The 27,350-nt window shown below is 44.1% G+C and overlaps 1 protein-coding gene across 4 annotated transcripts in view; it reads left to right on the forward strand.

Moving 5' to 3' along the window:
• The window catches only part of AFF2 (ALF transcription elongation factor 2), a 466,427-nt gene extending 447,380 nt beyond the window's left edge, over nucleotides 1-19,047 (forward strand). For all 4 annotated transcript variants that reach the window (XM_072744689.1, XM_072744692.1, XM_072744690.1 and 1 more), the window contains 6 exons: nucleotides 319-455; nucleotides 4,762-4,833; nucleotides 5,186-5,279; nucleotides 7,766-7,818; nucleotides 13,072-13,262; nucleotides 18,546-19,047. In XM_072744689.1, coding sequence (XP_072600790.1) covers nucleotides 319-455; nucleotides 4,762-4,833; nucleotides 5,186-5,279; nucleotides 7,766-7,818; nucleotides 13,072-13,262; nucleotides 18,546-18,667 — 669 coding nt within the window. In that variant the 3' untranslated portion in view covers nucleotides 18,668-19,047. The remainder of the gene's footprint in view (nucleotides 1-318; nucleotides 456-4,761; nucleotides 4,834-5,185; nucleotides 5,280-7,765; nucleotides 7,819-13,071; nucleotides 13,263-18,545) is intronic.
• Nucleotides 19,048-27,350: the final 8,303 nt, after the last annotated feature.

Here is a 27,350-nt window from a genome sequence, read left to right on the forward strand (position 1 = left end):
CATGACATAAAACCTTAGATCAGCTGTGTCATTGTCAATACAAATTCACACATCAACCCCCCCACCAACTCCATCAGGGTTTCTCAACCTAATAATTCTCCACTTTGGGGGAGGCTGTCCTGTGTGCCTTGTGGGGTGCTCAGCAGCATCTCTGGCCTCTGCTGACTGGTCCCTCGTGCCAAGGACCCCAAATATCTCTAGACGTTGCCAAATGTGCCCTGGGCGAGGGGTGCAAAATTGCCCCAGGGTTAAAACCCCTCCTTTATATGAGGGAGAAAAGAGGCAATATCGTGTTGATGTGTCGCCTTCCTGTTTCAGTTTGAGAAATTTGGCAAAGCCGTGAATTATGCCGATGCAGCCCTGTCCTTCACCGAATGTGGCAATGCGATGGAACGTGACCCCCTGGAAGCCAAGTCTCCGTATACCATGTACTCCGAGACCGTGGAGCTCCTCAGGTTAATGGCCTTTCTGCTGCCATCTTCCCAAGCTCATTTCAGTCATAATTAGAAGCTGCTATGTTTTTTAAAAATATCATTTCCTCCTCCTAATGGTTTGTCCTCCGCATCTTCTTCTTGGAAGTCATCATAATTAGTTCTTGCCATTTTATTAATGTCATGGAACATTTATAATTGATGGACACTGCTTTTATAAATTATCCCCTTCAGAGGTTATAATGTGAGTGTGATCATTTGCAATATTCATAAAATTAAAATGGAAACGTAGCGGGTGGAAGTAAAGTATAATAATTTCACCATTTGGCATCGACACGTGTCTTTGCAAAGCTCACTTCTATAATTTGAGAAAGGTGGCGCTAGCAGGGTTTTTGTTATAAAGCCCTGTTTTCTCAGAATTTCTGCCAGGGTTATTAAAAAGGGGGGGCCGCTGTTCCCACACAGAGTTGGCGTTGAGGGCCGCAGGTGTACGGTGAACTTCCTGCGCGTCTGTAATTTCAGGGAAACAGACAAGGTGGTAGCAGGGGGAGGGGTAAGAATCAGAGATGGATGAGAACAGGAGCCGGTATATTAACCACACAGATTATCAGTCTCATTTGCATGTGAAATGAAATTTCCTGGCCTATCCTTGGTCTTGCTGGAGTAGAATTTGTGAGGAATCAGAAAAATTCCTGGAAGAAGGAGAAAGAGAAGAAACGCCCACAGTTGTGTATTTTCCAGTAACGTGCAGATATTTGTAAAATAATTTAATCCCGCTCTGAAGAGTGGAAAGGCATCATCGCTTGCTGGATGGACTAAATAATTGCTCTTGTTGGAATGAGCAGTTCCTCACCTGATAGGTCCTTCTCTCCGGGTCATCACCTCCGGCTCCACTAGTTGCTATGCCAGGCCTGGTTTTTCCTATGTTGCCTGTGCCTGCATAAACTGTTACAAATCTGAGGTCCTTATAATTAAACCTTCAGACAAACATTGGACACATTTAGCAAGCATATTTTCCCAGCAAAGCATTCAAAAGAATGTAAACCATTATAAAGTGGGGGGGGGGGACTGTGCTTGCATAGAATCAGAAGATGAAGTTAAAGCCACAATAGTAAGGGGGGGCGGATTATGACGAAAGCAGCCTTACCTTGCCAGGCCAGACAGCCACCTTTGGCTTTCCTCTGTTGGGAGAAGCATGTAAAGCATCTCTCAGGCCTACTTTCTGTTCTGTGAAAGCCACCACCATCACCATTCTGTAGCTTTTAAGGGGAAATTGATTTCTCAGTGTATTCGAGGCTGCAGTGATTTGTAAAGATGCACAAGATGAAAATTCTGGCAAAAATTAAAAATCGTGGGGCGGCATTATTGAACAAACAGGGAGAAAAATCAGGGTCTTTATCCATCCAAACCTGCAAACTTTTTTTAAAGGCACTTTTTAAATTAATAAGAAAACATAAAAATGCTAATACCTAGTGTTCATATACACACACGTGCGCACATGCGCGCACTAAATTATGGTGACCTAGGCCTCTCCTTTGCTGGTGGTGGAAATGGAAATTGATCGTTGTAAATTGAGGGCAATTTGGCATTGTGGAGGAAAACCTTTACAAATGAGCACTCATATCTTTTCAGCCAGTAATTCAACTTCTGGAAATGTGAATTTCCTCCACTGAAGAAAATAATTGTAAGAGTAGAGCGAGTTATCTGTATGGTGTTCAGTTTGGCATATATTATAGCACACAATTAGAAGCAAACCAAATAATCAATCATAGAAGAGTAAGTAATTACACTGTAGTACACTCAACAGAATTCTTTGCAGCCAGTGAATTGCGGGCAAGGATGGAGCCTATGTAGCTGCAGAATTATAAACACACTACATTTCTGACCATGAAAAGCATGCTTCTGCCTGTGGCCCAAGCAGGAGGGGAAATGATTTCAATAGGGTGAAATTATGAGTGTTTCCCATCTCTCTGTATTTTTCTTTGTTCTTCATTTTCTTGTAGGAAAACACATGCTCTCTTAAAGATAGAGGAGCTGAGCATCATATTTTGTTTCTGGTAAAAATGCAGTGTGAGTCTTTGAGTAATATTTATTCCCATTAGAAAATACTTCTGTTTCCATAATTATTTACAGTGGAGAATGTACAGACGTTCACTTTAGAGTCAATATTTTGCAACTTTACCTTGAGTTAATTGTAGATTCCTGTGCAGTTGTAAGAAATGATCTGGAAAGTTCCTGTGGCCCCACACCTGGTTTCCCCCAACACTATCACAAATAGGACAGTGACATTGATAAAAATCAGTGGACTTTATTCAGAGTTTTACATGCACTCCTTTGTGTGCCCTCCCTCGATATGTACATTTCTTTGCATTTTCTGTAAAGCGTATATGGGTATAACTTTTTTTAGAGAAATTTCAGTTGGGAAATAAAATGGGCTAAAGCAACTAGGTCTTCTGGTCCATGGAAGCAAACTGAAGTTTCGCCATCCACTCACTTCAAAAGTGGTTGCAATTAGAGGGTGACTATAACATGAACATAGTTTTTAGTAGCATAATATTGTGTTGGAGAGATTTTTATTTCTCTCTTTTTCTCTCTGACAGTATGCTGGCCACAGAGAGCCCAGTTTTCTTCCTTCAAGTAATTATAGTGGCTCTGAGCCCTGGGAATCTGCAATAGAAATGTATTGTGCAAACAAGTGGGGCATCACAATGACTTGACATTTCTGCGATCCAACTCAAAGGCAGTTTGATTTATTACATAATAAAAATCCTTTTGCTTAATATGGCAACAACAGCAGAAGGGACCCACATCAAGTGTGCAAGTCCTTTCATTGGAAAACGTTCCCTTAACAGAAGTGGAGCCATAAGCAGGAGAAGGAGTGCCGAGTCTTGGGGGGAAGTCCCAGGGTCCCAGTGTTCTGGGGAGGCTGTTGAAAATAGGGAGTCCATGGTTCAGGCTCACCATCACCTTCTCATAAATGAGAACTAGTCCAGGCTGCCTGCACACTTCCAACTTCCTTCTGCAACACTGAACTCCATTACTTATTCCTCCACAGGCACCTGTGAAATTGCATTAAAGCTCAGACAATGATTTTATGCAATGAATTGATTTTCAAGAGTCTAAATGCCCAGAATGGGATGTGCTCAGCTAGAAGAAAAAAAATGAGAACTGCTCCACCTTTGATCACCCCAGTGTGGAATAGTAACAATTAAAGAGAATGGAAAGACAAAATATACAAGCACCATAAATTAAGGGTGCTTAGACCTTCAAATGCTGTGAAATCGACCTTCCTTTAAAAAAAAAAAAACCAAAACCACTTTCTCTAGGAATATATTCAAAACCTGAGCCATTAGAAAGGGACCTTTTTAACTATGTGATTGTGGGCTCCCTGTGCCCATGTCAGTCGTAGTTGTATATTATTTATCTCGTCTGTCATAAACTCAACAGAGACTGACATCTGTGGCCACCTGTCATTGCAAACCAGTCATGCCGCTGTGATGCTAGAGTGGTCCTAGGGGACAGCCTTTTGCCAATGTGTTTTTTCCATTCTTTTTTTTTAAGTTTTTATTTAAATTCCGGTGATCAAATAAATAAGTAAATAAATAAATTCCAGTGATCACTGGATGTTATACTATATGTTGGCAAATTGAATCTAAACTTTAAAAAAAAAAACAGAAAAAAAATAAATTCCAGTTAGTTAACATAGAGACGGTGTATTATTAGTTTTAGGTGTGTGGTATGGTATAGTGACTCAATGCTTCCATGCATCATGAGTGCCCTCCTTCATCCCCATCACCTGTGTCCCCCGCACCCCCCACCCCCACCCCACTGGTCACCATCAGTTTGTTCTCTATAGTTAAGAGTCTGTTTCTTAATTTGTCTCTTTTTCTCCTCCCTTTGCGCACTTGTTTTGTTTCTGAGATTCCACGTATGAGTGAGATCATGTGATATTCACCTTCCTCAGACCAACTTCACTTAGCATGATGCCCTCCAGGTCCCCCCGTGTCATGGTGAACAGCAAGCTTTCATTCTGTTATGCTTTTGCCACACCAAACTAGCAGTAGTCCCACAGCCCCATCCTAGAATGTGGGCTCCAGATTCAGCTGACCTCTCCAGGACTAACTTCTGTGTGTCACTCTTGGGATCATCGCTGTGCACACATTTCCAGGAAAGCGTGCTCTTGGCCATGAGCCTGAGAGTGTTCTCCCTGCCCCCCACCCCAGAGCAAATGTGGCACTAAGCTATTCAGGCGATGGGAACACCCGTGATTTCTGGACTTTTCTGAGGGGTCATAGAGATGGCACTTGAGCTTGTCCTTTCTCTTCCAAAGGTATGCTATGCGACTGAAGAACTTTGCGAGCCCCTTGGCTTCGGATGGGGACAAAAAGCTGGCAGTATTATGGTAAGTGTCAGGGAGGCTCTGAAGAAGCAGCTGAAATGTCACAGAAGGATTTGAAAACTCCAGATCGACTTAAGCTGCTTACCCCAGATCATTATTCTTGTTTTCCATTAAACTATTAAAGGATAACTAATGGATTTCTTCACTCGCTGACTAAACGTTTACTCTCCTAATTTACGCCCTTATCAAGATGGGATTTTAATGCTCACCCCTTCTCTTTGAAAAATTCTTCTGTTTTTTTACTTCTTCTCCATAACCGTAGGAGAGTAACCACAAACTGTGAATCAGCATTTTGCTGCCCGTGTGTAGCTTTCCTGAAGCCCAGCATTAACATAATCCTCTCCTCCTCCCACAGCTACAGATGTTTATCACTTCTCTACTTGCGGATGTTCAAGCTGAAGAAGGACCATGCTATGAAGTACTCCAGATCACTGATGGAATATTTTAAGGTAATCCTTATTTTGTATAAGTACCGGGTGAATAAAATCACTAATGAGACGTGGCAGGCATGTTATTAAATGTTAAGGTTGTTGCTGCCAGAGGCTTAACCTCCATCATTTAAGCCGGCCGTGGCCCTCCTGCCTCGCCTCCAGGACTCAGCAGAGAGTTCAGGTGTGATTTAATTCCAGGATGAGAAGGTGCAGTGGTACAATCCCCTGATTATCTTCTAGACTGGCCAAATGGCCCTTGGCATCTCCCTGGTTACAGTCAAGGGAATTATGCCTTCTTCTCTGCTCTGTATGATGGACCCACCAGGAGACCCAGGGTGTGACTGTGGCTGTGGCCAGTCTTGTGTTAAGTGAGCGGCCAGCCCAGAAAGTTCTCAATAGTGAGAAAAGTCACTGTGGCCACCCTGGGCTCAGAGAGGATAGCCATTCCAGTAGGAGCCCTTTGGCCATGGGGAGTCTTGGAGCACAAAGGTTGCACTTTAAAACAACTGATCAAGAAGAAGAATAATAGAATAGAATAGAATAGAATAGAATAGAATAGAATAGAATAGAACAACTAATGGCTCTCATTACCAAAATAAACAAGCATACAAACAAGAAGCAAATAAATAAATCCGTGGTCTAGGGAGCTGGAGATTTTAATTTGCAAGCAAAAAAAGGAAGAAAGGAAGAGAAAGAAAGAAAGAAAGAAAGAAAGAAAGAAAGAAAGAAAGAAGAAAGAAAGAAAAAAAGAAGAAAGAAAGGTAGTTAAACTGCAAAAAGAATGCCATTATTTGGGAATGAGCCCAGATAAAAACCACAAGCCACTCAAGTGTCACCGGCTTGATGGTCTCTGAAGCTTCGGCTTCAGTTGCCCCCCAGAACTGGCTCTGATTTAGATTTGAGAAGGCTCAAGGCTCCTGTTAGGTCTTGAAGGAAAAGCTGGTTATATTATGATGATGATGATGATGATGATGATGATGATGATGATGATAATGATTTTCTGCCAAGTTCATGAGACTGCTTGGCTAAATTACACCAAAGCAGTTGTCTGAAATGAATCAAACCATCACCAGAATCCCGTGAGTGGCAGTATGTAGCCATATGAGGACACTGCCTCAGTTGGGAAAAAGCAAGTTGCAAGTTCGCCAGCTATTATGCGGTGTGGCCATGATGCCATAAAGCTGGTGCTCATGTAGGTGAACGCATCAAAGATAACAGATGCCCAGCCCTTCCTATGTCTCTGGTCTCCACTCTGCTGTAGAAAGGTGGTTCTCGAACCTGAGTGGGCGTCTGGATCCCCTGGAGTGCTCAGGGAACCAGAGTCCTGGGTTTCATCCCCCGTGTCTGACCCTGGAGGTCTGGGACAGGGTCTGAGCACTAGTGCATGTAACGAGTCTCCAGGTGATGCTTATGCTGCTCATCTTGTGGTTATGCTTTGAGAGCCACAGCTCTAGTATCTGTCCTCTTTGGCTTGTTCTTTGTGGCCAGAATACTGAACAGATGTTAAATAAGCCACTTTCCTGGCAGCATGTTGAACTTCTTTTAGATTAAAAACTGGAGTTTGCAGAACACACCTTAGGGGTGAGTCTCTATGCTCCAGCGAAGTGTCGCATGTTCACTGGGCTCCTGATAATGCCTGACTCTCCCTAGCACCCCATTTGCAAAGGGGACTGAGCCGGAATCCAAGAGGCAAGGGAGGAGCATAACCTTGGTCTCTGGGCTGAAAAGGCCCGTCTGAGTTAGGCTCAGGGCCCCAGGGGTCCTGATCCTGTGCATTGGGGCTCTGATCTGTTGATGTCACTATAATGAGCTAGACCACTGTCCTAATGTGGTGGTGCTGGGTGCTTCACAACTGTGTGCCTCTCCCCTCCACCACCACCCCCGCCAATGCAGGAGGCCCATTTTTGAAACCAGCTCAGTTCCACCCAGAGGGACAAATAATGCTTAGCAGTCCACGACAGTGCAGTCCCGGACCAGTTGAATGGTTCATCAGGGACTTTGCATGTAAAGATAGCAAATCAAAGTGATGCATGACAAAACAAACCACGAAACACTGCTCAGTCCTGGCACATTCCTGGGATGTCAGAAATTACAGCCCACCTTGCATCCCATGGAAAAAGTTTGCCACGGGAGCTAAAGGTGAAAAGCTTGCCAGTACTCTGAAGAGCTTGTTTTGCAGAATAAATTTCAGATGAGGATAATTAAGCCACTTCTTGGAGAACTGAGTCTGATTTCACTGGGCCTTTTAGTATATAAGATCTTTCATCAAGTGACTTGCATGGTCCTGATTGGAGCCCGCTAATTATCCTACCCAGCTATTTTCATCGAGTGTGCGTCGTGGTGTGCTGACGCGCACGTACATCCCAGCTCCGCTAACGGAACAGGAGGCATCCCGAAATGCTGCAATCAATATTAATGTACTCTAAATCACACTTCCATCTGTTTCTGAATTAATAAAACACAAAATAGATGTCCTTATTTCCCTCTCTCTCTCTCTCTTTTAGCAAAATGCTTCAAAAGTCGCTCAGATACCATCTCCCTGGGTAGGCAATGGAAAGTAAGTATCTTATGAAAATTGCTTTTTCAGAAACTCAGTGATTGAATAGAGCCCAAATATTTTGTATTGACAACTCAGGAGCGAAGGTCAAGTCTGAGACTAGGGTAATTTGTGTGCACATGAAATTCTGCTCAGGTTTCAGCTGATGGCAAGACAGAAAAGTTTAACATGATGTGATTCCAAATTTGTTTAACTATTTGATCTTTAAGCCAAATTATTGCCATAAAAATATCTGTTAATGAGATGGCAAGCACCATGCTATTTTGAGGGAGGCAGGGTAAAGTTAACTCCACAGCAGTGATTTTTCAATGATTCACTCAGTAATGAAAGACCAATGAAATATTCATTGATACATAGTAAGTGCCGTTTAATAAAACCGAAGGCATAATAGTGTTGAGAATGTGAAGGCACTTAGTCAGCCAATTATCTGAGCCTTCATGGTGATTCTTATATTAATACTAAAACACCCTGACCTAAAATACATAAAAGCATCCACTATACTGCTGATCTAAGGCTCGATGGACTCCCCCACTCCCTCGGCCATAGTGGGAGCAGTGTGTGCCTGGGTCACAGGGTGTCCCTGCTGTGGGGTCCGAGTCCACCCATCCGGAGGCTGTCCTGAGCTCCCTGGGGGACTGAGGGGTGGAGCTTAGGACCCCTTTCCCACACTAGGCGTGTTTCTCTGGCTCTAAAAGGAAAGGGCCAGACCCAGTGGCATCAGAGGCCCCAGTGAAGAGATGTTCCTGTAGAGGAAGATTTAGAATCCCAATTCTATGCCGTAAACTGGCTCTGTGCTTGCCAATCTTGAGCATCAGAGTTCCCTCCACTTCCAGTGCCTTCCTCCCCACCCCAGGCCTACTTGCCACCACCAATGGGAAGGAAAACTCATCCTGGCTGTGGACCCAGACTTGGGCAAAGAGCTACTTTTTCCATTTCTCATCATTTCAAAATTCTTGTGTCTCTGATTCATACACTTTCTTCCAGAGAAGACTAGTCCCATTTGCCACTCTATAAATATCTACAAAGTATCCTCCCAAAGCAGTGGGACTTGAACCCTACTTCGAGCTCATAAAAACATTCCGAGTGAGGGAACAGACCCATTAAAAACTCTGCATTAACTCAATCACTGTATTGAAAGGAAGTACCATTTAAATTGTTGATTCTTACTTTTATATTGACGAACAAAAGCAGAAAGAATGCTTCTCTCTGGAAGTTGAGAAAATAAAAATAACCATTGAAAGGCCCAGAGAAAGCTATTTTCTCTGAGCTCAGACTTGAGCAAGGGCAAGTTCAGGTAAGTAGCCATTAAAGGATTTCTGGGAAATGTTTTTTCTTTTATTTCTGAAATGAAAGAACTCCAACACATCCTAAGCTTGTGAAATCACATTAAAAGCATCCAGAAAGGATGTTTTTGACAGCTTCTGTGTGAAGAGAGCACATTCCCTTTGGTAGGCCAGAGAGGTTTTGTATGAGGCAACTCCAAATGATCACCCAGGAGTTACCTCCCATTCATTCAGCAGATCCTTCAGGTGCATTTCCATATGAGGGGCTGGGGGTTCAGCTGAATTTGATGGGATCCCTGTACTCTGGAAGCTCACAGTCCAGTGGAGGGAGGTGGCAGATGGGAACAAAGTTCCATGGAAGCCAAAGAGAAAATGAGCTTGGGCCTCCATGCATGGTCAGGGAGGGTTTCCTCCATGTGAGCAAGACCATAGCCTGCCTTTCCCAGCACCCCACAGTAGCTGGCACCACACAGGGCCTCACAGGTACCTTCTAGAAGCATCAACCCTGACCATGAGGGCTGGGAGAGAACATTGCAAAGGAGCAATTGGAAGAAGAAGAAAAATCTACTTAGTACCGAGCAGGGATTGGCAAACTTTTTCTGTGGCTTAGAGGTAATATCTGAGCACCATGCTTGGTACATGGTAACTTTACCATTGGAGCTGGAAGCATACCCTGTCTCACCCCTAGAACTCCCACAGTTCATGGTGTATACTTCGCCTTGGGCACTTACCCTAGATTGTCAGAAATTCATGGATCTGCTCTCCTACTAGACTGTTCGCCCTTCCCAATAAGGGGCCATCCAGTCTTTCCTTTGCCACCTATTTACTGAGTGTGTACTATGGGTGAGACACTCCGCCAGACACTTAATAGACACACCCTCCCATCCTTGCATTATACATTATTCGCCTACGCTCTCCAGAGCATCTTCTATGTAGTGGATACTAAATAATGACAGAGAGATGGTTGGAAGACAGTTCATTCATTTATTTAACTAACATTGTGTACCAGGCACCGTTCTAGATGTTGGGTATAGACATAAAAATCCCTGCCCTCCTTGAGTTTAGTGCAGGTCACATTCTTTTGGAGAAGCCCAGCAACAACAACAACAAATATATATATATATATATATATATATATATATATATATATATATATATATGCGGTTTGCTAAATGGTGGTAAATGTCATAGAGCAAATGGAGACTGAGAAGGAGGATAGGAAGCTTGGCTGTGGGATGGGGTTGGGGAACAGGACACCTGCCTTGATTAGGGATGTTAGAGAAGGATGGGGGAGAGCAGTCCATGTAGACACCTGAGGGCAGTACATCCCAAGCAGAGGGACAACAATCACCTTCCAGAGTGGCCTGTGCCAAATGAGTCCCAGGAACAGCAAGGGGGCGAGTGTGGCTGAGAGGCAGATTGGACAGGCCTGCTAATGGTGAAAGCAGTGGGAAGTGTGTGCCTGTGTGCACACCCTCATCTGCGTGTGCCATGGAGGTGTGAAGAGAAAGACAAGATCAGCAAGTAGACCCTTAGAATGAGAACAGGATGAGGAACCCCAAGCAGTGCAGAGAGCCCAGAGGGAGTTGGAGGCCCCCCACAAAAAACAGGGCATCACTCCTTCATAGCCAGAATCACAGCTCCATAGGCAGCTTTGGATTCTTTCAGCAGTGCAATGTGGCCTACAGATAGGCTCATGGGGAGCACACTCCCAGAGCCTTGTGCAAGATTGGCCACGACCAACAGCAAACCCATGACCTAGCTCCCCTTGCCTCCACTATTGACCATGTACAACAAAATAGGCAGTAAGAGGCAAAGAAAGCCCCTCAACTGGCACTCCGATGTTACCAACCAAAAAGGTCTTTTGGAGATGTAGAAAGGAAACAGAGGTGATCCGTTTCCCCATGGGACTTCTGGACATGCCCAGAAATCACTCGGTCCAACCTTGGCTTCCAGTCAGGGGAAGGCTTGGCAAGGGGAAGGGACACACCCAGGAGCACACAGTAGTTTAGTGCAGGGCTGGGCTTAGAATACAGGGCTGCCGGGATTTCAGTGTGTACTTTGTTCCAAGCATGAACGGTTCCCCTTTCAGCATTGGAGACACCCACCAGCTCTGTGATTTTTGTCTAGCAATTACTAATGAGGGCGTACTCTTCTTTTGCCAGAGGCTGGCCTCTAAGAGTTAATGAGCACTGCTCAGAGAAAAGAAAATAGCATTTGCAACCAGCCACAACAAAGAAATTTGGCATTCACTGTCTGCTTTTTTTGTTTTTTGGGGTGGCTTTTTTTTAATTAAATTAATTCTATTCTATTCTATTCTATTCTATTCTATTCTATTCTATTCTATTCTATTCTATTTTAGGTCATTAGTTAACCCTTCTGTGTTAGGCTCCTGAGCTTGAACATCTCTCCCCACCCCACCTCTGCCTTGAGAATAAATCTTTTTTTTTTTTTTGAGAATAAATCTTTCTATCAAGAAGTGCCAGAAGGCCTCAGAAATTATACACAGAGCAGGAACACCTTCGCACCCTCTCACAGACCAGTGCAGAGCCAAGTGTGAGGATCTACTTTCCCCCTCATACTACAACATACCAGAAGACATACTGTTTCTGGAGATGAACCAAAGCTCTCACGTGGCCTGGCACAGCCTGCATGAGTATTTTAGTTCATTGTGATTGCCACTGCCCCCAGATCCTATGTGCATGGGGCCTGGCAGGGTGCACACCCATGCTGTGAGCATGGATTGGCTCTGAGGAAGACAGTCAACCTGGAAATCTAGAGTTGCCAGCAGCCATGGCTGGGAACAGTGAGGTAGGGGTTGCGGGGGGAGAGGTTGCCTCAATTATCTGCTGGGTATGTTTGGAAGAATAAGGAGTCCCAAACACAGCTTTCTCTGTTTCTTCTACTCTCTCAGAATGTTCTATCCTAATAAAGTGGTGGTGCATTTGGGCACCACGAGGTAGTCATTCAAAGTCTCACTGAAGGAGGATAGGAAGGCTGGGGGTGTGCAGAGGCCTTGCTCATGTGCACAGAAAGTCACCCAGGCCCTCCCTGCTATGTGCAGACTGCAGAAGACTCTTTGTTGCCGACATCAATTTAATTAAAGAATTTAACTAAAAAATATATCCAAACATTGGTTCCACCCAAAGTAGGAACCGCAAAGGCTTCCTTTCATAAACAGGGTGCAGGTGAATGGTCAGCAATTAAGAAGGCATCTCTGTAGCATGTCTTAGAGAATCTCAAAGAGACAATCAGAATCTTACTTTTTCCAGCTTCCCTAATCCTGCTTCTTGGGAGGCTTTCAAGAACTGCACTTTGTTTATTATGGTGACTGGATTTGGAGCAAATTGTCATTGCAGTTTCCGCAAAACACTTTGATAATAGCCCACTATTGCACATCAAGTCTTTCCTAACTGCCAGTAGCCATTCTGGCAGCAGGTAGAGAACTCATCATAACTCTGAGCTGTTTCTTTCTCTGAAGCATCACAACGCTCGTTATGTGTATTCAAAATCAGAGCTACGTTTGCAGATAGAATTAATGCCAGAGAAAGATTCACCCGGCTCCCTCTGGTACCTTAAAACAAACGGAGCAGTCCTCACAGAGTCACCAGGGCTTGTCAGAGGCAGTGAGAGGTCAACGTTCCACTGGGTTAGGAGAGGAGCACGGCTCATTCTGGAGCCCGGCTCTGTCACCCTGTGTGGCTTGGTCAGACAAAGCCAGAATGCGGTGATAACACATAAGCTCTTTCTACTCTGGGGCCTCAAGAGAAAACTGACGTGTTGGCAGAAGCTACAGGATGGCCTCTGAGAACAAGCCTCACCACACTTGGTCTCCATGTGTGGTCACCATGCGAAACCTCACATGGCAGTGATGTTGTCGTGAGGTCTCAGTGTGAGGACGGAGGCCTAGAAGGCCACTGTCATTCTTGGCGGCCAGCCTAACCAGACCTGTGTCTTCCCCTCTCCCCAGGAACACGCCATCTCCAGTGTCTCTCAACAATGTATCTCCCATCAATGCGATGGGCAGCTGTAACAACGGCCCAGTCACCATTCCCCAGCGCATCCACCACATGGCCGCCAGCCATGTCAACATCACCAGCAATGTGTTACGGGGCTACGAACACTGGGACATGGCTGACAAACTGACAAGAGAGAACAAAGGTATGCTCTCTGCTCCACCCTTGCTCACAGACCATGGCGGGCTCCCCCGTGCTTTGAAGCCCTTGAGGTTTGCGTGGTGGCTTTACCTTTCTGTCTCTGATTTCCAGGGTGTAGATGAGGAGAGAGGAGTACATGTGTCCTCAGGGGGGACACAGTGACCAGTTTTTTTGCTGAAGGAGTGAACAAGGCCTGGGATGGTTTTCTTGTTTTGTTTTGTTTTTCCCTCCTTCAGAGCTTCAACTCATCTGAGCTGCAATGGGTGGGCAAGTGACTGCTTCAGATTTTCACTGGGTGGTCAGGGGCAGCACTGATAAACAGAGGCAAAGGGGAAAAGAAGGATTTGCAAATTAATTAAGGTCCTCTTAGTCTTTGTTGTCAACTTGAATTCTTTTAGATTTTATTTTATTTTTTTGGAATGGTGGAGTTGAAGCAAAGTCTGGCCACTTTCATTATAGCTATCGGCTCTGGGGAGCACATGATAACATGGCTTGTGCTCAGAAGCAGAGGCCAAAGCTCCCCTGGTATTTTCTGCACACTGACAGCTGGGATGAAGGACCAGGGTCCTGCTTATGGTAGCACGTGGGGTTTGCTGCAGAACAAATGCAGGGAGGACCCCGCTTCACCAGAGAGTGAGTCAGTGGTCTTTGGCAACTCCCGCTGGACTCTGTGCCCTTGCTGTCACCTAGGTTCTCAGCGAAGCCTCACTGTCCTAATGAAGGTGGGACATGCAAATAGACTAAGCTCCTGCCCTGGCCCTTCGTGTGGCTTGGCTGATGCTGGCTCAGGAGTCACAGACAGTCAAGGTGGGGACAGATGTGGGACTTTCAGAATCAGGTAGCAAAGAGGTACCCAGCAGTCGAGAAGGGGGAAACTGTCTGGCCAGGAAGTGAGAGGCACTGGCATCCATGGCCCGGGATGCATGATGCAGTGCAGGCTGCACTGAGTCATGGGTGCGGGTGCTACTAGGTCCCCAGTAGTGACCGGGCTTTTCAGGAAGCGAGCTGGGGCTGCAGGACACCAACAGGCAAATGGCAGTTCTGTGGATTTGACCAAAACAGACTGCTTGTTCCCCCCCCACCGGCCCTATCCTTCTCCCAGGCCCCAAAGTCCTCACAGCCCAGGCGGCTCCCCTTCCCTTCCTCCTTGGAGACTGAGGTTCTCTCCAGTGCCTGGTTATGGAAGGGCACACACTTCCCAGTAGTTTGCACTACTCCCCCTTACTCCTGTGGTGCTGAGTGTGTGGAGAAAACAGCCCCACTGAAGTAGGAAGTATTCAGATTTTGAAGCCTAATCATTTAAGTTAGAATCTTGCCTGGGTAGTGCAGTGCTGGGCAACCTCAGGCAAGTGACTTAAATCTCTGACCCACTTCCTAGCTTCCTTTCTGTGATGGATATCCTAACGTATAGAGCAGCTAGCATAAAATAGCAGGTATGAGGTACAAAGCTGACAAATATTCTCTCTTAATCCATATCATCATGTATCTATATAACTCCAGGATTCTGTGGCTATCAAAGCACATTCCATAATCTGAGACATTGACCCACAGCCCAGTCATACACTGATGCTGACCCCTGGAACTATCTGCACGTCTTGCTTACATTGGTGACTGAGAAGAAATCAGGCAACAATTTCTACAGACCAGCCACTATACTATTTACCCGGTCATGTGTTGCCTCATTTGTCCCTGTTCTGTAGATAAGGAAGCTGAGGCTCTGTGAGGTTAATAAACTCACCCCTGACATCACAGCCCTTAACACTGGAAGCGGGAATTGAGTCTAGAACTGTGTGATTCCAGAGTCTGAACTCTTAACCACTAGGCTACACTGCCCATCTAGAGAGCAAATTTTTTTTAATAATAAATTTATTTTTTATTGGTGTTCAATTTGCCAACATACAGAATAACACCCAGTGCTCATCCCGTCAAGTGCCCCCCTCAGTGCCCGTCACCCATTCACCCCCACCCCCCGCCCTCCTCCCCTTCCACCATCCCTAGTTCGTTAACCAGAGTCAGGAGTCTTTATGTTCTGTCTCCCTTTCTGATATTTCCCACACATTTCTTCTCCCTTCCCTTATATTCCCTTTCACTATTATTTTTATTCCCCAAATGAATGAGAACATACAATGTTTGTCCTTCTCCGATTGACTTACTTCACTCAACATAATACCCTCCAGTTCCATCCACGTTGAAGAAAATACTGGGTATTTGTCGTTTCTAATGGCTGAGGAATATTCCATGGTATACATAGACCACATCTTCTTTATCCATCATCTTTCCATGGACACCGAGGCTCCTTCCACAGTTTGGCTATTGTGGACATTGCTGCTATAAACATCGGGGTGCAGGTGTCCCGGTGTTTCATTGCATCTGAATCTTTGGGGTAAATCCCCAGCAGTGCAATTGCTGGGTCGTAGGGCAGGTCTATTTTTAACTCTCTGAGGACCCTCCACACAGTTTTCCAGAGTGGCTGCACCAGTTCACATTCCCACCAACAGGGTAAGAGGGTTCCCCTTTCTCCGCATCCTCTCCAACATTTGTTGTTTCCTGCCTTGTTAATTTTCCCCATTCTCACTGGTGTGAGGTGGTATCTCATTGTGGTTTTGATTTGTATTTCCCTGATGGCAAGTGATTTTCCCTGATGGCAAGTGATGAGAGCAAAATTAATAAGAGGTCCTCAGAGATCTTCAGTGAGCTCCTGCCCTCACTTACCTGATGATGGGCAGTTCTTAACTTCTCTACTTCTCTAAATCGACAATGGCCCAGATGGCCAGGCCCATCCAAAAGTTCTAGAATTGCAAGGGAAAGCAAAAGCATCTGAACACTTGCCTGGCTTGTCTGTCTCCACTCTTCTCCCCTGATTTTGTGTTGGTACCTGGGGGGCAGCTCAATATTTATGGATTTCTGTCATAATTGCATCCATTTTCAAAATCTGTTAAAGTAATTCCTTCTAAATTAACCACAGGACTTTCCAGGAACTGTGGGGTGGCTGTGCTGATATTCAAGGGAAATGGTGCTGATCTTGTCCTCTGCACAGTGTGCCAGGGGTCATTAGGTTCCCTGCCTAACAGTGACTCAAACCAGCTCTGCATGCTCCATGGAGTCAGAGAGCCTTCTCCCATCTGTCCTGTCCACATGGTGATGGGGAACTGAGGAGCTTCCCTTCTGACTGGTACTCTGCATCCCAATGGGGACAACTGTGTACTTGCACTTCACCCCCTCCCCCAGTGGTGCAGTCGAGGTGTTGAGGTTGGCTAGCTTCCCCCGGTGGAAGGTTCCCACCCCACCCCACACCCAGCCACCCATGCAGCCGCACATGGCTTCTGGCAGAGGATTCTAGTGCTCACATGGGCCAGTGGGGGTGATGCTGCCCCCCAGCCTTTGATCTAGAAGCCCTGTTTGCTGCCTCCCCAGCTGCTTACTCTAAGCCACTATCAAGATGGTGACTTGGGTATCTAGTTAGGAATGCCACGACGGGCTGGGTACAGAACACCCAGGGGATGTCCCGGCTCACATGCGGCTCACGTTCATTCGGCAATGACTAGGTCCTCTAACATTCCCCCTTCATATTGCATTACATAAAAAGGCATTTCGAAAAAAAGAAAAAAGAAAAAAGAAAAAAAAAAAGAAGGCATTTCGGATGCCAAAAATAATTTACTCCTTTATCAGCAGAAATTACTTTTATTGCATAGTGCGGGTTTAAGAGTATCACATAATCAAATGAAGTTGATACCTAGAGAGGGAGCCCATATGTTATACATAACATGAAGAATCGATGCATTGTTTAACGAAATACCATCCACTGGTCAATCAAGCGCATGTAGCCCCTGCATGGAAATCGCCTTCCTGGAAGGTGGGAGAGCATCCCAACCACTTGAAGGTAGATCCACTCCCCACTCCAGATTCCCACCCCCGGCCAGAACAGGCCTGGCGTCTTCACAGTTGGGACTGCTTCTCCTGTCTAGAGCTGACAAAGAGCCCTCTCATAACCAAGATCAACGCCGTGGCAGACAAATGCATTCAGACATGGAAAGGGGGCACCTAGGTGCTTTTCTAGACATCAGATAGACTTCATGTATCTCCCACCCCACTCCAAAGCAGGTGATGTAAAACTCCAGCCCCAGTGGCTGGCAATGTGGCCTCAGCACTACCCCTTCTCCAAATCAGCTGGAGGGGGATCAGCAAGGGAGCCTTACCATCTTCAAGGCAAGGAGGGTGTTAGCGACAGATATTTGCAGGTCATTGCCCTTCCCTAAAGGAATTGGTAATAAGACTTACCGAATCAGACTTACTGAGCACCTTCTAGACGTTTATTCAGCATTAGATGCTGATGGCTATAATTGCTGTCCAGGTTCACTGGCTTATGTCTGCATGCATCGTGCCAAGAAAAATCACTAAACTCAGTTCATTTAGAGAAAGGGAAAAGTGAATACTTTGAATTCAGTAACACATATGATGGCAAACAGCTCGATATCCTATTGACCGTGGCCCCCTACCATTTTGGGTATATGGGCCTCTTTCTTTCTTTCTTTTTTTTTTTTTATTTATTTATGATAGTCACAGAGAGAGAGAGAGAGGCAGAGACACAGGCGGAGGGAGAAGCAGGCTCCATGCACCGGGAGCCTGATGTGGGATTCGATCCCGGGTCTCCAGGATCGCGCCCTGGGCCAAAGGCAGGCGCCAAACCGCTACGCCACCCAGGGATCCCCTATGGGCCTCTTTCTAAATATAAATTTGTAATATCTAAAAATTCAAATTCTCTACATAATTTTAATATATATTCAAATATATTTTATTTTAATATGTAATTGATGTGTATCCTTTGACTTCTACAAATGTTATGCATCTTTATTATATGAACATATACAAATATATAAACAAATATGTTTTTATATATAATGTTGTGAGGTGTGTGCACACAGACACCTCCACAGGATTATAATATACTTGTAGAATCCACTGAGAGAATATATAGTGATTTGAAAAAACTTGCTGTGAATCAACAGATTTAAACGAATTTGTGTTTTATTAATCACAATAACACAAACATTATTTATGCTGCAGAATTTTTGGAGCTACCTAAAGATTAAAATAATAGTGCCTCCTATACATAAGGAGCTTCAGTCCCTTATCACATAGTCTATAATTTTTTGTTAAATGAATGAACGATGGAAACTTTTTCAGCATCCGCGTGGTTGTGTAGTTGTGCAAAGGCAACCTGAATAACGCAGTACATATTTCTGTGATGATATTTAAAGGCCTGACCAAGGTCTGCTCTGATTTTCAGAATTCTTTGGTGATCTGGACACACTGATGGGGCCTCTGACCCAGCACAGCAGCATGACCAATCTCGTCCGCTACGTTCGCCAGGGACTGTGTTGGCTGCGCATCGACGCCCATTTATTGTAGTGGGTGTGCCCTGATCTCCAGCATCACCACCCATCACTCTACCTCTACCAGAGCACCAACGGTCACTGGTGGAACTCCACTCATTTGGGAAAGTTCTCTTTGATTATGTTTGTTTTTACGCTTCTTTTGATATCTGTGAAAAACAGAAGTCATTGTAAGTGGACACTACAACTTGAGAGCAGTATATGTTTTATTACTTAGTCATTTTTCAGTATTTTATATGCATTTCTCAGATCCCACCATCCTTTTGTGCTTGATACAATGACACAGTCCCTACAGTATTGTTTTAAGTTCATACTACCCAAAACAAAGAATGGGAAGTACTTGTGATGATAACAGGTTCCTGAGAAATGAAACGTCATATATATATATATATATATATATATATATATATATATATATATATATTTATTTATAGACACAAAGGACCTACAAAGATTCAGATTTTCCATAACAGCCATTCCCCAAACTGTACTCTTATGTCCAGAAAAGTATTTCAGAATCCATTGTTAAGCTTTTGTGGTTCCCACAGACTCAGTCTTCAGGTGAGAATTTTCATTTTCAAAACCCACTGGTTAGATGTTATAGCCACATCATAAAATCAAGAGTATTAAGAAAATAAACGGGCATAGCAATGCCACTCTTAAAACAAAACTATGGCATACAACCAGAGGACTTGCTTGCTGGCATCCCTTCCCTGATGCCCTATTTTTAAAATTTTAATGAGATGTAGTGGCAACATTTATTTCCACAACTTTAAGGCATCAGCTGACATTAGATATTTTTTGAACTCCCTGATCTGAAGCGTAAATCCTCACCTGGGATTCTCTTTGTGTAAAGCTCTCCTTTTGAGGGGCATCTGAGTGGGTGCACACCCTAGGAGCCAAAATTTGGCACCCCAGTCTTAGAGATGAGAGATAGGAGAGATCTGGAAATGTCCAAGGAACTCATACCTCTGCCTCTTTTGCAGTTGGTAGGCAGGTCCATTACTGGCAGGATATTTTTTATTCTGTTTTGCTCAAATCTCTGGAAACAAAAGTCATCACTACCTAGGAGTTAGAATATACAGTCTGCTTCCAGTTATAATCCACATCTTCTCATTCGCAGTGCTTCTCCTCCTCTTTTTTTTTGTCCTCTTCTTTCTCCTCCTCCTCTTTGCTCCTCTTCCTCCTCCTCCCCTTCCTCCTCCTCCTCCTCCTCCTCCTCCTCCTCCTCCTTCTTCTTCTTCTTCTTCTTCTTCTTCTTCTTCTTCTTCTTCTCCTTCTCCTCCTACTCCTACTCCTACTCCTTCCTCTTTTCTTTGATCTTTCTTTTCCTTTGTTTGGGCTCAATAACTTTTGACTGAAATACTGAGATCACTGATTTTATTCAAGTCTATATTAGCATGAATCATTTCCATGAACATTCCAGAGAAAACTCCAAATTCTCTAAGTAGTGGCTAGCCCTTTAACAAAAAAAAATGAGTCTTGGGGTAATGCTTCACCCCAGGGTGCTTTGAAAGACCCCTGAAGATCGGGAACAGCTCACCTAATTTGGAGACATTTCCACATCACTTATAACTAACTATTCCCACCCTTTCTGATCCTCCACATTCATTTATGTCCCCAAACATCACAATGTAAATATCATCTTTGGTGTTCCATCTCACTGGAAGAATCCCCCACATGTAGTCAACACTATTCATACGTTAGTGCTTTATAATTACCTGCTGGTATAGAATTCCACATCGCCTTTAATCTGTTGAGTTTATTGAATTCTGTTCATGAGTGATGACCAGATAAAATGATAGACATATGCACATGAAAGGTGCAAACTTGTATGATTTTTAAAGCAAGTCATAGAAGTCTGTGACAGGAACAGCAAGGGATCACCCTGCACTCTCATTGTCAAGGTTAGCTACATCCCCAGTTGCGAAAGAGCCAGACTCAAGCTCCACTCTGGTCATCTTTGAGTTCAAGACCCTTTGTTTTATAATAAGGTTGTGGAAGTTGTACTCCAATGGCTGAGGCCATGTTGTCAGGTGACTGCTGGGAGCATCCCAGCAGCTGAACCCAGCACTTTCTATGCTCCCAGTGTGGTTGAGCTTTACACGCGCAGTCTCCGCAACAACACACACACACACACACACACACACACACACACACACATGCAGACATGCACACAGACAAATGAAACCTGAGAGAATCTTCTCTGAGCCTCTTAAATGGGGAACATGATCACATGAAAGACTCTAAACACCCAAGGTGGGTGTCACACATAAAAGTTAAGCTGATGGTTTTGCAGGGACTCACATTCTCTGTTAGGTTTCCGTGGCTTACCAGGTAGAGTGCCTCTTACTATCTAATGAAGCCCACTGGCTTGACTTGTAAATTCAATCTAAACTATGATCCTAGACCACCATGGATTTAGGGGTAGATTCCTCTTGAAATTCAGTCTCCAGAAACTAGACACTCAAATGCTAAGGGCAGTTTCCAAGAGAAACAAGCATCTTGCCTCTTGGATGAAAGACTTGTGGCTCTAGTTTCAGCGAGTCCTTTTATCTACTTTACATACAACGGGGAGGCAGCAGCAGATCCTGCTGCCCAATGTCACCTCTGGTGGCTGACCATACAGTGTGTGCCAAATCAGCAGCACGATGATCAAATCTGACAGTTGAGCCCAGGTTCACCACCTGACTATTCAGTAGACCCATTTGTAAAGCAGCTTAGAAACCAATTAAACATGGAGGATGAATGGCCTTCCCATCCCTGGAGATGAGACATCTTTTGGTTTCACAATTAGGGATTATTGCCATTTTCTGGGCACTGTATCCATCACACTGTGAATGGTGATGTGTGTCGTAGATGTGCGGCTATGTGAGGGATGGAGATATTTTGTGAAGTAAATCTCTTCAGTGTACCAGTTTGTGGGAGGGATATAGGACATGTGGATGGCAGTGAGAGATTCTGCCTCGAGACCTTGACGGAGGCTTGGAGAGACACGTCTCCATGAGCACACGGAGGCAGGGGGATGGGCAGAGTAATGGGAAGCTCCACTTGAGCAAATACACAGAAGGATCTCGGCCCTGCAACGTGACCCAGATAGGGCCACCACTATGCCTTCCTTTGTCACCCAAGCTCCAACCACAGAGAGTTTGACAAGTTTGTGTTAGGATGTTGGCTTGGCTTTGTATTTTTACTTAACTTTGGATTTTTTAGTGGTTTTGTCATATTACTGTCTGAGTTTGGTAGGTAGGATTAATTTGAAAAAAAAAAAAAGAGTATACTAGTGTGGTCCTTGGGGTAGAATTTAGCCGTAAGCATGTTGTTAGCCAGCCTGTAGACTGTTAATTACTTAATAATCTCATTGGGAAAATACTCGTAGTTTTATATTTGGATGACATCATTGGAAAAGCAGATTAGTTGCTGCTAACGTTTAAAAGACTTGAGGTTGACAGAAAAAGATTCACATCTTCAGTCAATAACCAAGTTGCTAAATTAGAAACCATTGGCTAAAGTGTGTTTTGTTGAGTTTCAAAATGGACGGATTTGCATGTGGACATTGCACCGCTAAATGCATTGGAAAGATACTTGCTCTAGCACATCTTTCCCAAAAGCTGTCTGATTCGGAGTTTGTTTTATTCAAATTTGCATCCTGGAGGTTGAAGTTGAAGTTGGAAAGTGTTTTTGAAGGCAGAATCAATTTAGCTGTGAGGGCTTCCCCCTCACATACTTCTCAACAGACATGAGAACATTCACCTGCATGAGTTGGCAGGTGGGAGAACCAAACTGGATCACTGGGTAGGACTACTCAGTGAGGCAATGAACTGCTCACTTAGAGAAGCATCACTATCCCCATTGAGAAACTGTGTGGCGAGACAGTGTAGCTACACAATATCAAATGAATGGGTCGATTCAGTGCCCCCAAATTCAATTCTGTGGGGGCAAAATATTGAGCCAGTTGTCACCACTCGGTTACATGACTGGCAGACAAAACTCTTCGTCGTTATGGTTGTCGTCGTCGTTGTTGTTGTTGTTGTTGTTGTTTGTCATTTCCACCCGCACAGCCTTATTCTCATAATTAAACCCTGATTCATTTTCTCTTTGGTGTTAGCAAACTCCAACAGCAGAGATGGCATCTGTGTATTGATAATTGGCATTTACCCTGGCAGGAGGCTAATCGGATAGGCTGGTCTCAGACGTGGATCCTACCATCTGATATTTTTCAGGGAAAGAAAAAGTAAATCCCTTTCCATTCTCCTCCTCGCAAATCTAGAAGCCCTCTTTACCAAGAGCATCACATTTCCTCTGTAATCCATCGACTCACAGAAAATTGCATCGTGGGGAGGGCGGAGGGGGGTGGGGTGGGGGGTGGAGGGGAGGGCAGTTCTTCCAGGCCAGGCTGCAGTTCTTGCCCCTTTCTGCTTCTGACATGAGATGTTAATGAATCATTCATCAGGCTCACATGGGGTTAGGGGACACTGAACTGCTTTTCCGATCCATGATCAATCATCGTTCTTCTAAGAGATTGGAGCTTTGCTGTTTCATTAACTGTGCAGTGTAGACTAATGGTGTTTAATAAAAATCATTCAAAATTTCAAACTCTTTTGCCAGTGACCTCAATTTTGTTGGCTCTTTGATTCGTACTAGACTTTGAGGAGGGAAGGGGGAAGCAAAGGAAGCCTGCTACCAGGTGCCTGGCAGGATGCTGCAGGGGCAAACCCAGTGCCTGCCAGCACTTGCTGGTGAGTGGCAGCGTGCAGACCAGCTGGGGGGAATCTCCTGAGGAATGCCACAGTGGATGCTTTCAGCCGGGGATAGCTTGTTCCTACTGAGGGACTCATTCTCCAAGCCTCTGCAGCAGGAAGCCAGCTGCCATATCCGGAGCTTAATAAGAATTGTAAATGCTCTACCTATCTGGTTTTGGCCTGCCCCACTTGCATGGCTACCACATAGGAGAAGTATCTCTAAGAGTAGAGCCCCGGGGGTGACAGCAATGGCCAAATGCATCCCAGATGCTCCAGCCTTCTGGGCAGGAGGTGAAATCAGAGAAACCCCCGCCCCCCAACACACTGAGTTGGTGCTGTGTTGCCCGGAGAACTAGCTTCTCCTTTGGTCAGCCTGACATGCAAACCAGTGGAGTACTGCTAAAAATGTTGACCAGCCAGCCCTCTGAGAACAGAAAGCACCTGACTTACTTGTAGCGTTGGCCAATTTCCGTAGTGTCAGTATCGCCACTGTGGCTGATTTCGGGCTCCTAACTGTGATGTCGCAGATCGCAGAGTTGGGAAGGGATGCACACAAAGTTGGGAGTCGGGACAAGGCCACTCCAACACACTGCTGAATGCAGCCATCCAAAGAGGGTTCCAATTTCACATTTATGTTCATGTGGACATGCGTGTAAACATACAGCCACACACACACACACACACACACACACACACACATACACTTCCGTGACAGACTGTTCCATCACTTTCAAATGCGAATTGATCCTCTATGAACGTAGGTAGTTTGTGATATGGCCCAAGAGGAACGGATTTTAAGCAGGAAATAGCAAAGAAGAATAGCCTCTTGAGACCAAAGCACAGACAAATGGGGGCGGGGGGTCATCACATCTCAAAGGAAAAACAGCAGTGAGATCAGCCCTTAGAAAACCCAGATGGTTGGTTGAAAATAGGATCGGTGAGTGTTCTTTTATTATTATTGTTTTGTAACTGTCCAACTGGTATTTCTAACTTGTAAATGTAACTTGGATAAATGATTTACTCTTCATCCTTCTGATGACAACCTCTGTGTAGTTAGGAGGCATTAGGGCCTCTATGGAGAATAGCACAATCCAAAATGTATTGTGTTGTTTTCTTGTAACATGGAAACTCAGTATTTCTCCCGCCTCCCTACTGTTGTTCAGAAGAGTTTTACTTTAGTTATTAGAGATCGAAGTTAGGTGTTTAAAATGTGTTTTTAGTTAAAAGTAACTATTACTGTCCTAGTTCTGAATTCAAACCAGAATGTCTCCTGTATCAATTACATGACTAATACTTAGAAATGATCATCTAAACCAAAATAATTCCATTTTCTACTCAATATTAGGAAAACCAGAGTCCCTAACAAGAAGGTATAAACATCAGTATACTTTTTTAAGAGAATGAGATTTTCGTTAAATACTTATACATACCTATACATTCCCTTAGGCCTCCTCATTCTAAATCATCCTGAGAGTAGAATAGAGAGTCTCAAAGGGCCCATTCTCCCAGTCCTGTGCATCTTCTGTGGCTAATAAGAGGTCTATATCTGGAAATGTTGAAGAACTTGCCCTACAATCTTATTTTTCTTTAAACATTTCCACATTCTGTCTGAGCCTGTGCCCATGGTCGAATGTCAGCCCTGAAGGGGACCCATGTCTTACTCTTTCCTTCTGGCCTCTCTTTTGCCCTTGTGGTTCCTTCTGTGGCCAGTACAATAACAGGGTTGCAGGGGGTCTTCTATCCCCTCGTGGTATTCGTGCAACATTTGTCCTACTAGAGAATGGTAACAACATCTGGGGCTGGTTTAATTGACATTACACTCACTGAGTCCCTGTAGGCAATGGACCGGTTTGCATGGATACAGAGCTAGATATATGTTCATCATCATCTGGTGATTGCCTATTTCAAAACCATCCTCACTAATCAATCATATTCACCCACAAATATTACAAATGAGATCGATTCTGTCTCAAGACAATTTGTCAAATAGTTTTCTTCCTGGATGATTCGACTCTCTGGATACTTTAGAAAGCGAAATGTCTAAGATGAAATCCCTCACATTTATTCAATTCTGCAGATTGCTATTTTTATTCCTATTTTCATCGGAATAGTGGTTCTGGAGATTGTTTGATGTGTTGTCTTCAGATAAAATTAATACATAAAAAATGAGCCCAGTATCGATACTATGCTCATAATGTTCCTTGGGATCAGCAGATACCTAAAATTCTTCCCCTTGGCACACTCGATTAGTTGAGTGACATGTCCTTGAGATCCTCCAAAGAAAAGTCTGGTTTCTTTTCTGGTTTTGTGGTGGTTGTGGCTGTGGTTGTGGTTGTTGTTGTGATCTGTTTCTCTCTCTCTCTCACTCGCTTGCTTTGGCTCTGGCTTTCGCTTTCCTGCTCGGGCTCTTTCTCTCTCTAAACAAATGAGTAGTTGAGTTAAACGTGAGCTTCTGAATTGTACTTGTTCATGCTTTTAAGACATAACAGATTAATAAAAATAGATGTGTTCTAATTTAAAACATGCCACCTGGAAAGGCATGCTGTATTATGAAACCATGACATTAGAAATATTAGTCTGTTGAATCCATTTGTCCAATTGTATAACTTTGTGGAGCAGTGTTTTGACCTTTACGACATAATTTTGGAGCAAGTGGAGTGGTTGCAGGCAGATGAGACAGTTTATATCAGGATTTTTCAATGAACTTTAGTTGGAGGCCTCGCAGTTGTCAACATCTTCAGATGTTGCTGTAACCATTATAAATATGAAGAACAAATTTCTGTTCTAGAAATTTCCCAGAACGTTTCAGTCAAGAATTTTTTTTAGGTTCGTCTTTTTTTCTTTTCTTTTCTTTTCTTTTCTCTTCTTTTCTTTTCTTTTCTTTTTTAATTTCTTTTCTCTTTTTTTGAAGCTGTTTATTATTATTGACTGAAGAAATATTTTGATTGATTGTACTGTGTATTTCTGTTCTCTTCTTTTTCCCTCTCTCTCTCTCCACTCTCTCTTTCCCTCTCTGTCTCTCTCTCCATTAAAATATTAAAATCTGGAGTCTTTGGTAAATCTGCATTAGACCAGTCTGTAGGCCAGGAATGAAATCGAAATCTAAACAAACCCTGATGGGTTTTCAAAGAGGAACACTCCGTGTTCATTGGGCCCTTCCACACTCCACATCAACAAATGACAAGACAGAGGTACTTCTTGGCAGAGGGGCACTTTTATAATATTCTCTGATACCTGATGCAGTTTAACAAATGACTCCACCTGTTTTTCCAGTAAAGTCATTTGACTGAGACTTGAAAAATACCCCTGAAAGTTGCCAGGGGTGTCTTCTGCTTGGTCTACAGTGTGTGTGTTTGCTTTGTATCTAAAAGGCACAATCACGTCTTGTGTGCTCATGTGAAGTGTTTCCTAGCATTCCCATCAGCCTGTATATAAGAACCAGAAAAGATAATCCCAACATGTTGTAAATGAAGATGTGACTCTATAAACCTTTCCCTTGTTCTTCAAAAGAGAAGACATTTTCATGCATATTTTAAACAGAAACTTTGTATATTTAAGTGTCTTGGAAAATTTGTATTGAGTAACCAGGATACAAATGGGAATTCAATTGTCATCATAAGCTTTGTTGTGTGCGTGTGTGTGTTTTTTTTGGGGGGGGGGTGCTGGTCAACACCATGACCTGGGACCATTGTGGCAAGCCGTAACTGTACAAATAGAACATGTCATCTATGTGTGTGTGTGTGTGTATGTGTGCGCATGTGCAACATGTCTGGCTTGCCATGTCCTTCACAGGATTTTAGCTTTCCCTTCTTGCAAAACATTCATTTACAGTTCCAGGAGGCCATGGCTATGTCGCTGTATGAAGGCAGTGATTTGAAATGAAAACTCCTTTCCTTTTGGGAGTTTTTATCGTAACATCATGATTCAGCCACATGGGTCCTCTGGCCTTTGTGAGGA

The sequence above is a fragment of the Vulpes vulpes genome, chromosome X, assembly GCF_048418805.1.
Source record: "Vulpes vulpes isolate BD-2025 chromosome X, VulVul3, whole genome shotgun sequence".
Classification (NCBI taxonomy): domain Eukaryota; kingdom Metazoa; phylum Chordata; class Mammalia; order Carnivora; family Canidae; genus Vulpes; species Vulpes vulpes.